Source organism: Microtus ochrogaster, chromosome 5, assembly GCF_000317375.1.
Source record: "Microtus ochrogaster isolate Prairie Vole_2 chromosome 5, MicOch1.0, whole genome shotgun sequence".
NCBI classification, from domain to species: domain Eukaryota; kingdom Metazoa; phylum Chordata; class Mammalia; order Rodentia; family Cricetidae; genus Microtus; species Microtus ochrogaster.
In genome coordinates this window covers 73,710,414-73,722,495 of record NC_022012.1, presented here as the reverse complement: position 1 = coordinate 73,722,495, position 12,082 = coordinate 73,710,414, and the positions used below count along the sequence as shown (strand labels likewise).

Sequence of the window (12,082 nt, the reverse complement as noted above, 5' to 3'; positions counted from 1 at the left end):
ACAGCCCTGGCTGTCTTGAAACTCACTCTGTAGACCAGGCTGGCCTCAAACTCACAGAGATCCACCTGCCTCTATCTCCCAAGTGTTGGGATTAAAGGTGTGCACCACCATTACCAGGCTTGTTTTGTTTTTTGAGACAGTCTCTGTGTGTAGCCCAGGATAGACTTGAAGTTCTTGTAATCCTTCTGCCTCAGCCTGCTAAGTGCTGAGAGGCATGCGCTACCACACTTTATAGTCTGCCTGCTTTCCTCCTTCCCTCTCTTCCCTCATTTTTTCTTGCTTTTTTTTCTGCCTGTTTTTCTTTTTTTCCAAAAAGAAACTCCTATGTCAGTTCATGTAGTGAATTCCATTAAGCCCCTTATACCCCACAAAATTACTACTGTGTATAGCTCAGTGTAAGTCCGATACTCAGTGTGCATGCAGTGCTAGGTTTAGTCTCCATTGCCAAAACAAGTAGTAATACTATACGTTGAACTTTCACAAGAAATATACAATTAATATAGAGAAAGGAATCAGAAATAACTCTATAGAAATATAAATATATAGTATACAGCCAATAATATATAGTATATATTTACATATTCTCTATAAATCCCTAAGAATTCTTCAAACTGGGACTGGAGATTTTAAAATTATTTTTTGGTTTTTTGAGACAGGGCCTCTTATGTAGCTCTGGCTGTCCTGGAATTCACTATGTACACTACGCATACATCTCAGACATCTGCCTTCTGAATGCCAGGATTAAAGGCAATACCATGCCAGCTTGTTTTTAAGATTAATGAATGAGAATGCTAGTGATAAATGTTGAGCTCAAATTCTGGATGAAAAAGTATAATATTTGGTACTAGAGAAATGGCTTGGCCTATAAGAACATGTACTGCTCTTGCAGAGGATTCAGGTTTGGTTCCCAGTACCTACATGGCAGCTCACAACTGTGTGTAAATCCAGTTCTAGGGGGTCTGATACCTCTTCTGACCTATTTGGGTTCCTGCAACATGTGATGTACATACATACAGCTGGGCACAAATATACATGTATCTATAAAATAGATATATATATAAAAGTAAAAAATATTTTTTAAAAAGTATAATCTACTTTGCAAGACACACATACACACTATAAAAATATAACAAGTATCAATAATTATATATCTGGATAAAAATCTTATGCTACATACTATCAATTTCTAACAATCAACATCTATCACTTTAGTAAGAATCACAAAAAACGAAAACAAAAACAGGCATAGTAGCTCATGCTTTGAATCCCAGCACTAGGGATGCAGAGGCAGGTGGAGCTTTGTAAGTTCTAAGCCAGCCTGGTCTACACAGTGAGTTCCAGGACAGCCATGGCTACACAGACAAATTCTCTCTTGTCTTGAAACAAAAAGAGGGTGGGGGCTGGGAATGTAGCTCTCAGTGGAGAAAACTTAGCATGTTTGAGGCATTAGCTTCATTACTCTGCACGTAAAAAATTGGTTAAAAAACGTATTTGAATTTTTATAGGTTTATAAGTATTGAAGCCAAGGGACACACATGGAGGCTGGGGGGAGGGCAGAGGACAACTTTCAGGAGTCAGTTCTCTTTCCACCTCTACATGGGTGTTAGGGATTGAACTCAGGTGTCCAGGTTCAAATGATGAGCAAGCACTTTTATCAGCTGAGCCATTTCAATGCCCCTACTTTTTAATTTTTGCTTGTTTTTTTGAGACAGGATCTTACTATGTAGCCTTGGCTGGCCAAGAACTCACTAAGTATACCAGGCTGTCTTGGAACTCACGGAGATGCACTTGTCTCTGCCTCCCGAATGCTGGGATTAAAGTTGCATACCTCCATGTCTTGCCTATTATTCCCTTTTTAAAAGTGTTTTAATTCTGGGGCTGGAGAGATGGCTCAAAGGTTAAGAGCATTGACTGATCTTCCAGAGGTCCTGAGTTCAATTCCCAGCAACCACATGGTGGTTAACAGCCATCTATAATGAGATCTGGTGCCCTCTTCTGGTGTGTGGGCACACATGGAAGCAGAATGTTGTATACATAATAAATAAATACATTTTAAAAAAGTGTTTTAATTCTAAAGGAAATTATTTGTGAGATTGAGGCTAGTCTGAACTATCTTAAGATCCTGCTTCAAAAAACTAAACAAAAAAAAGCACTTGGGTATAGAAAGAGAGGGTGTGGCACCATGACACTGCCATTGTGATGTCTTCATGAAAGTAAGACCTGGTTTGAAATCTCCACACCAGCCAAAAGCCTAGAAAAATTCCAGCTCGACAAGCAGCAAGCTGGACACTCGGCACCCTGACCATCGAGGGTGAGAGGATGGCGGTCAGACTCTGTTTGGGGCTATTGTTCCTCGTAGTCCTCCCCATGCAGGTTGAGTCATTCCTCCCTGTATCCAGCACAGCAGGCCCTACCTACTATGAAACTGAGGGCCCTGATGACTCCACCGTGGAATCCTCCAGCAACTCCCTAAAAGCTATAACCAATCTCCTTGGGGTCTTGCTTACCTTTCTGTGTCTTATCCGTTAAGAGCCTCAGACTATTTCACATTCTAATATTGGACCAAGTGGCACCTGCAAATCCAGTGTTGCAAGGAAAACAACCAGGTCTTCACATCTACTCATCCCACTGGTTTTAGTAAAACAGAAAATCCTGAGAAGCTCAAACTGGACTGCCTTGAAGATCATCTCAAGGGTTAATTAGATGGTGAATACTAATCTTAAATCTCCTGGAGTTTCACATATCACAACAGAGAAAGACAATGCTGAACACTGGTTAATGATTTCATTGCATGTGGTTTATGAAATATGGATCATTAAAAATCCACCTTGAAAATAATTTCACTTTGCTCTAGAGAAAAAGTGTGCAGTGTGGAATGGAGATTCAGTATTCTTTTTTTTTTAAAATATTTATTATGTATACAATATTCCATTTGTGTATATGCCTGCAGGCCAGAAGAGGGCACCAGACCCCATTACAGATGGTTGTGAGCCACCATGTGGTTGCCGGGAATCGAACTCAGGACCTTTGGAAGAGCAGACAATGCTCTTAACCACTGAGCCATCTCTCCAGCCCGAGATTCAGTATTCTTTATGGTTCACTAAACCACAGGGCTTGTAAAGTAATTAGGAAATAAGAAATATTTCAGATTTTACATGTATTTTGGAAGGAAGTATAAGAAAACTACTGTAAATTCTCTTCTCTCCATTGCCATTCTCTCTGTGCTACAAATTGAACTCTGGAACTTGTAAGCATTAGGCAAGCTCTACCTCTGTACTATAGTCATTTAACTCTGTCTTCCTCTCTTTCTCTCTTTGTGTGTGTGTGTGTATTTTTGTTTTTGTTTTGAGGCAAGCCAGGGAACTTGCTCTGTAGACCAGGCCAGCCTGGAACTCAGATATCCTTCTGTCTGGAGTGCTGGGATTAAAGGTCTGTGCCACCACTACCCAGCTCTCTTTCTTGCTTCTTTTTTTTCTTTTCTTTTTTTTTCTTTTTTTTTTTTTGAGATGGTTTCACTCTGCAGCCCAGGCTAACCTTGAACAAGTGGCAATACCTTAACCTCGCGCTCTCTGGTTATGGGTTAGAAGTGTGAGCCACCATATTTGGTTGCATTTAGCTTTTTGTATAGTAACTGACATTAGGGCAAGGATGGGTTTGAATCTACTTATTGAGTAATCCCCTCTACCTGGTAATCCACTCTTGCTTTGAAATCACTCTGTAGCTAGAGCCTTGTACTCTATCCTCCTGACTTGGCCTCTATAATGATGAGATTGTAGCTATGCACTGGGCCTGGACATGTACCTCAGTGACAGAAGGCTTGTCAGCACAAGGCCCTTGGTTCAACCTCTTACCACTGCAAAAATGATAATGTATTGATAGGCATTTTATACCATGTGCAGCTAGTAACTAAAAAAAAAACCCAGATATTTTTATTTATGCATATATGTATGTGCCTGCATGAGTTTATGTCTACCACATATGTGCAGGTACTTATGAAGGCTGGAGGGCACAGATCCCCTGGAACTGGAACTACAGGTGTTTGTGAGGCACCTGATATAGGTGCTAGGAAAGGAACTATGTCCTCTTTAAGGATGCAGTAAGTGTTCTTGGTTTCTACAATATCTCTCCACAACTCAGCATTCTTACATATATACTCAAAAGCTACACAGGTCAGTCTGGGTTACCTGAGACCCTGTCTCTAAACAAATGAAAACCAGACAAAAAATGACTTCCATCACATGGAGAGAAATTATATAGTTTCATAGGCAAGTTTAATCTATAGTATAATATAAATCAGCAATAGTCAGGCACATGCTTTCATTACATCGAGACAGATCATGAGTTCAAGCTATCCTAGAGTACATAGTGAGACTGTCTCAAAAACCCAAAACAAGTGATAGTGATATAATTCTGTGGTAGAGTCCTTGTCTAGCATATATCCCTGGGTTTAGTTCAGAGCAGAGCAACTAAACAAGAAAACTCAAAACAACAAAAGCTAGATTCTACAGGTTGACACTATTTTTAAGCCACTTTTGTAGATCTGCCATTGTTTTAGAGAACTGTGATTATCCCTTTATTGAAACAGTAAATGAATATATCAGAAGGAATGTGAACTTCTGAATTCACATTCTGCTATCGTTATTCCTTATAACCTTGTTTTTGCCCCAAAGCTGGGCAATCTCCTTTTGTACATAGAACTATTTGCATGAATGTTTTTCCCTTTTTAGTCATTTTCTAAAAGTTACATTTAGTATGGTGTGTGTGTGTGCGTGTGGGTGTGTGCACATGCATGCAGGCATGTGCCATGGCACATGTATGGCATCCAGAGGACACTGCAGGAGTTGTTTTGCTTCTGCCATTGAACTCAGGCCATCAGCTTGGTGGCAAGCACCTTTACCTGCTGAGCCATCTCCTTGGCCTTCTTTTCTAGGCTTTGACTTCAAATTAGTCACAATGGCTTTGCATTTTCTTTCATTTTTCTAAAATATTTTTTTTATTTTTCGAGACAGGGTTCCTGTCCTGGATCTAGCTCTTGTAGACTAGGCTGACCTTGAACTCACAGAGATCCACCTGTCTCTCTCTTCCTAGTGCTGGGATTAAAGGCGTGCGCCACCACCGCCCAGCTCTAAAATATTTTTTTCAAATTTATTTATTATGTATATAGTGTTCTGGGCACCAGATCTCATTATTAAGGGTTTGAGCCATCATGTGGTTGCTCGGAATTGAACTCAGGACCTTCAGAACAGCAGTCAGTTCTCTTAACCTCTGAGCCATCTTTCCAGCCCTAAAATTTTTTTTTTTTTAGTTATGCATCCAAGGCAGTGGGTTTTATTTGACACTTTAAAACTTTTTTTTTTCCTGAAGCTGAGGACCGAACCCAGGGCCTTGCGCTTACTAGGCAAGCGCTCTACCACTGAGCTAAATCCCCAACCCCGACACTTTTAAAACTTAATAAGCTGGGCAGTGGTGGTGCACAATTTTGATCCCAGCACTAAGGAAACAGAGGCAGGAAGATCTCTCTGAGTTCAAGGCCAGCCTGGTCTACAGACAGATTCAGAAAAGCCAGGGCTACACAACACAGTGAAACCCTGTCTCAAAAAACAAACAAGGCTGGATGGCTCAGCAGTTAAAAGCACCGACTGCTCTTCCAGAGGTCCTGAGTTCAATTCCCAGCACCCACATGGCAGCTCAGAACTGTCTAACTCCAGTTTCAGGGCATCTGACCCTCACACCAATGAACATAAAATAGTAATAAATTTAAAAAAAACTGCCTACAGTTAAAAAAAGTTAAAAAACAAACAAAAATAATAAAAATCAATCCCTCCCCCACTTAAAATGTGCGTGTGTGTGTGTGTGATGTGCTTGTGCCTCTTCGAAGGCCAGAAAAAAGTTTCAGGAGTCGGTTCTTTCCTTCCACCATTGGGTTGTCAGGTGCCAAGTGCCTTTACCCACTGCACTATCCAATGGCCCCATTGTCATTTTCACACTCTATTATGCTTCGTTCTTATTTGTTTCCCTGTACTGACTTAACCTTTTTGCACATCCAATTTCTCTTCCTTGCTTCTGAATTTCATCGCATCTATCTAGTTCCTTTCTCCGCTCTTACACTGTGCCCTCATCTCATAGTCCCTTTTCTATCTTGATGTTCTTCCTACACATACATATGTATGTACAAATATATTTAAATTTAAATTCTGTGTATGAAAGAGAATATTCAGTATTTGTCTTTCAAAGTATTGGTTATTGGATGTAACATGATCTCTAGTTTAATCCATTTTCTTGGAAATATCAATTTTTTCAAAGATTTTATTACAAATTTTAAATTTTTATTTATGCATGTATGTACATGTGTATGGGTGCCCACAGAGACCGGAAGAGGTGCTGGACATGAACTCCTGTCCTCTGCAAGAGCAGTAAGTGCTCTTAACCACAGAGCCATCTCTCTGGCCTCTAAAATGTAATTTCATTCTTCTTTATAGCTAAATAAAATTCCATTGTGTATATGTGCCAAGTTTTCTTTATTCATTCATCTATGATGCAGCTGTAGGCTAGTTCTTACCTTGACTTGTGATCAGTACAGCAAGCATAGCCTTGAATTCAGAGATCCACCTGCCTTTGTCTTTCAGGTGCTAGGATTAGAAGCATGTTCCACCATTTGAGCCTGGCTTCGAATGTCTTTTTCAATCACCTGGAGCATGCTGATTTGACCTGACTAGACTAGCTGACCAATTGAGTCTCAAATCCTCCTGTCTCTGCCTCCCCAGCACTGAGATTGCAGGCATATGGCATTGTGCCCAGCTCTTTAATGTAGATTCTAAGGGGATGGAACGCAGGTCTTTATGTTTGCTTTGAAAGCATTTTACCTATCAAGAAGTCTCTTTAGCCTCGTTTACATAAATCTTTTTGTTGTTGTTGTTTTTGTTTTTTCGAGACAGGGTTTCTCTTTAACTTTGGAGCCTGTCCTGGAACTAGCTCTTGTAGACCAGGCTGGCCTCCAACTCACAAAGATCCTCTTGCCTCTGCCTCCCGAGTCCTGGAATTAAAGGCATGTGCCACCACCGCCCAGAATAAATCTTGAACATAACTATTATGCCTAATGAAATTCAGACCCCTGCAAAATGGATGTTTGGGTCATGATTTGTTAACTTATCTTGACTTCCAGTAAAACACAGTGAAGACCTTCCCATAATCTATTAGTACATGAAGCAGGGGTAATCTCATACCAACGCTGAATACTTTGTTATAGCTTCCTTCTTTTAGTATCTGGTCTATGACCATTCGGGCTCACTGGATCTCATTTGGAAACAAAGGATTTTAGAGTAGATACCACTAAAGTTTCTCAACTCTAAAATAAAATTGTGATAAAGTTTTTTTTTTTCGAGACAGGGTTTCTCTGTGGTTTTGGAGCCTGTCCTGGAACTAGCTCTTGTAGACCAGGCTGATCTCGAACTCACAGAGATCCACCTGCCTCTGCCTCCCAAGTGCTGGGATTAAAGGCGTGCGCCACCACCGCCCGGCTGTGATAAAGTTTTTAATTGACTATAAAAAGAATGATAAGTACAGAATGGCTTTGGATTGATAATAATATACCTTTATTCAAATGTTGTTATTATCATAGCTTAACAAATGATTTGGGGGTTATTTTTAAAGAATATGTCCATGTAGTCCAAAGAATATGGCAATTTGTTTGCTATTTTTTCTCTACTTAAATGGATTTTTTTTTACTTTGTATATCATGAAACTTTTATTAACAGGTTATATTCTATATATCAATCCACTTAACACTAAAATCAATGCTGTGGAAATGAGATATTTTTAATGGGACAGTTTTATACATGTATGTGATATTTTTTCAAGATTTATTTTTATATGCATTGATGTTTTGCCTGCATGTGTGTCTATGTGAGGGTGTCAGGTCTTTAAAATGAGTTATAGACGGCTGTGAGCTTCCATGTGGGTGATGGGAATTGAACCCAGGGCCTCTGGAAGAGCAGCCATTGCTTTTTACCACTGAGCCATCTCTCCAGCCCTTAATCATATTTCTATTTTAAAGATTTAAATTATGTGTATGGATATGTGCATGTTGAGTTCAGGTACATGAGTAGGCCAGAAGACAGCACTGGCTCACTTGGAACTGAAGTTACAGACAGTTGTGAACTGTCCAATATGGGTTCACAGCACTAGACTTGGGTACTTTATAAGAGCAGCAAGTACCCTTAACTACTGAGCAATCTCTCCAGCCTCCATTTATTTATTTGTAGAATCTCTCTATGTAGCCCAAGCTGTCCCAGCCTCCCAGCGTAGGAGTTACACATCGGAACATGCATTTTTATTTTTTATTACTTTGTAATATTTATTGTGTGTGTGTGTGTGTGTGTGTGTGTGTGTGTGTGTGTGTGTGTGTAAGGTCCAAAGAAGAGCTGGAGTTACAGGAAGTTGTGAGCTGCCTGATATATGTGCTGGGAACTAAACTGCTCTCCTGTTCAAAAATGGATGAGCTGGATGGTGGTGGTGGCGCAAGCCTTTAATCCCAGCATTTAGGAGGCAGAGGCAGGCAGATCTCAGTTGAGGCCAGCCTGGTCTACAGTGCAAGTTCCAGGATGACCAGGACTGTTACACAGAGAAACCCTGTCTTGAAAAACAACAACAACAACAACAAGAATGGATGAACCATCTCTCCGGTGTTTCTTATTTTGTTGAGACAGAGTCTTATCACATAGTTCTGGCTGACCTGATACTTGGTATGTAAACCAGAATAGTCTCAAACTATTTTTTTCTTTATTGGCAATCCCACTGCCTCAGCTTCCTGAGGTGCTAGGAGTACAGGTATACACTGCCTACCTGGCTCTTTTTAAGTAAAACTCATAACATGTCCTAAATGAAAAATGCTGATTCCATGAAGCAATAAGGAATAGTGTTAGAAGGTTTCATTGTGCTAGTTCTTGGAACTGTTTACACTTACTAATTATTAGAGTTTAATTTTCTCTCATTTCTAGTTACTTGAGCCAGACCTTTATTATTAATGTTCTGATTTTATAGACAGTTGATACTTGAGTGATTTAAATTCTCTTCTTCACAGAGCATGTCCTTTGCAACCTGACCACCCAGATGACGAAAATGAATAGAACTTACTCATCTGCATAATGTCTTCAGTTTACTTAGGTATTCTGGGATGTAAATTTGGGTAGATGTGTTTGTTTATTTGACTTGTTGATTACACATTCATGTAGCCATTCAAAACAACTGGCTGTAAAAAGGGAGGATTTTTATAATTTGTAAATTATAATTGCATACTCGAATTTATAATGTAATAAGATGCTTCTTTTACCTGTTAAGTTTCTTGCTAAAATCAACATTGCATGATGTTCTAATTACTAATCTACCGTCTTTGAGATTTGCTTAGATCTATGTACCAATACCATATTATGGACACTTCATTATTGAAATAGTGCCAAATTGTTATGGCTTGTTTGCTTTAAAAACTTAACTTAGTCTTTTTCACATTAAAAAAAAATCAGTATTAACTGAATTTAATCTCTTGTCATTTCTTAAAATGGGGGGGCAAAGATAAAATGTCAGCTGGGTGTGGTGGTGCACACCTTTGATCCCAGCACTCGGGAGGTAGAGGCAGGTGAACCTCTTTGAGTTGGAGGTAATCCTGATCTACAAATGGAGCTACAGGACAGCCAGTGCAGTTGTACAGAGAAACGCTGTCTCAAAAAAAACAAAAACAACACCAATAGAATCAGGAACAAAGATTTCTTAGATATACATTCAGTTCAGTATCATAAAATATTACCTTTTTTGCATATGTATTCTTTTTTTCCCCCAAGACAGAGTTTCTCTATGTAGTCCTGGCTGTCCTGGAACTTGCTCTATAGATCAGGCTGATCTTGAACTCAGTGATCCACCTGCCTCTGCCTCCTGAATGCTGTAATTAAAGACTTTGCCACCATGCCCGGTTTTTGCCAATATTTTTAAAGTCGGGAGTAAAAAATTTGACAAATCATGCTATAAATCAAGTTTTATGCCTCAAGTCCTTAGAATTTCCCTTTCATTTCTCTCTCCTCCCCTACACTCCTTTGGTTTTTTTCAAGATAGAGTTTCTCTGTGTAGCCCTGGCTGTCCTAGAACTCAGTCTAGACCAGGCTGGCCTCTAACTCACAGAGATCCACCTGCCTCTGGAGTATAGGGATTAAAGGCGTGTGCCACTACTGTACTCTCCTTCACTTCACAAGATGATTTGATCATTGAAGAGATAGGTATACTAATTATTTTGAGGCAGCATCTCATTATGTAGCCTCTAAGTGGCCCGAACTCAATATGTAGAGCAAGCTAGCTTTGAACTCACAGATCTGTTTGTTTCGTAAATGCTGGGATCAAAAATATGTGCCACTATATTAACTGATATACTTGATTTTCTCATTGTGTTTTGTTTAATGACAGGCTATCAATTTTCAAAATTATCCATGTTCTTAGCAGCCATGTTTTTGTGTAATGTTTAAAATAAATGCGCAGTTTTACAATACAGTATCCATTTGTGTTTCCTACCATCTATACTATTTTATTTCCAAATACAAATAAATGTATTGGTGTTATTTTTAAGTCAATTTACAAATCATTTGAGATCAGCTGATTATAGACTTTTTTATGGTTTGTCTTTTACATTTTAGACGCTAAGCAGAACCTCTTAATCCAATTACTTTGAAAATTATGTTTCTTGTTTCCTTTTTTGTTTGTGGTTTTAGCTTTTTAAATAAAGGTTTATTTTTATTTTATGTGTTTTGAGTGTTTTGCCTAAATGTACGTGTGTGTGTGTGTGTGTGTGTGTGTGTGTGTGTGTGTGTGGTGCCAGAAGAGGGCCTCAGATCTGCTGTACCTGGAATTAGGATACAGTTGTTGTCTAGTGGGGGCTGGGAACTGAACCTGGGTCTTCTACAAGAGCAACAAGTGGTCTTAACCACTGAACCATCTCTCTAGCCATGTTTTAGCTTTAAAGAGGGTCTCACCAAATCTCAGGTTGAACTGAAATTCAACCAGGCTGGTCTTGACCCTGAGACAATCACCCTCCTCATCTTTCCATGTGCTGGGATTACAGTTATCTGTCAACACAAATGGGTAAGTTTTGTTATTGTTTGTATTTTATTTATTTATTTTAGATTTATTTATTTATTATGTATACAACATTCTGCCTCCATATATGCCCACACACCAGAGGAGGGCGCCAGATCTTATTACAGATGGTTGTGGTTGCTGGGAATTGAACTCAGGACCTCTGGAAGAGCAGTCAGTGCCCTTAACCACTGAGCCATCTCTTCAGCCCCTGTATTTTATTTTTTGAGACAGGGTTTCTCTGTGTAGCCCTGGCTGGCCTAGAACTCCTTTTTAGATCAGGCTAGTCTTGAACTTAAAAGATTCACCTGCCTCTGTCTCCTGAGTGCCGGGATTAAAAAAGTATACACCATTGCTGCCTGATTTTGTTTTTGTTTTTTTGGGGTTTTTTTTTTTTGGTTTTTTTCGAGACAGGGTTTCTCTGTGGTTTTGGAGCCTGTCCTGGAACTAGCTCTGTAGACCAGGTTGGTCTTGAACTCACAGAGATCCCTGCCTCTGCCTCCCGAGTGCTGGGATTAAAGGCGTGCGCCACCACCGCCCGGCAAGAGATTTTTTTTTTCTTTTTTTTTTTTTTTAATTTTCGAGACAGGGTTTCTCCGTAGCTTTTGGTTCCCGTCCTGGAACTAGCTTTTCTAGACCAGGCTGGCCTCGAACTCACAGAGATCCGCCTGCCTCTGCCTCCCGAGTGCTGGGATTAAAGGCGTGCGCCACCACCGCCCGGCATGATTTTGGTTTGATTTTAAGAAGTAGGTTAAAGTTTGTTTACATTTTATGTATGAGATCTCTGCATGTATAACTGTAGGCCAGAAGAGGGCATCAGATCCTATTATAGATGGTTGCAAACAACCATGTGGTTGCTAGGAATTGAACTCAGGACCCCTGGAAGAGCAGTCAGTACTATGAACCGCAGAGCCATCTCTCCAGCCTCTAAACCAAGTCTTTTAAAGTCAGGTTTTAGTAGCTCTGAAAT

General features: G+C 39.8%; 2 protein-coding genes across 2 annotated transcripts in view; both read left to right on the top strand.

Annotated features, from left to right (window-relative positions):
• The window catches only part of Pclaf (PCNA clamp associated factor), a 13,046-nt gene extending 3,520 nt beyond the window's left edge, over positions 1-9,526 (top strand). Inside the window, exon 4 of the mRNA XM_013346433.2 lies at positions 9,080-9,526. Coding sequence (XP_013201887.1) covers positions 9,080-9,125 — 46 coding nt within the window. The 3' untranslated portion in view covers positions 9,126-9,526. The remainder of the gene's footprint in view (positions 1-9,079) is intronic.
• A 2,513-nt stretch (positions 9,527-12,039) lies between these two features.
• Positions 12,040-12,082, top strand: part of LOC101995916 (peroxiredoxin-5, mitochondrial) — a 1,024-nt gene continuing 981 nt past the window's right edge. The window contains exon 1 of the mRNA XM_005347753.2: positions 12,040-12,082. This exon is cut by the window's right edge and continues 981 nt beyond it. The gene's annotated coding sequence lies outside the window, so the exon portion shown is untranslated.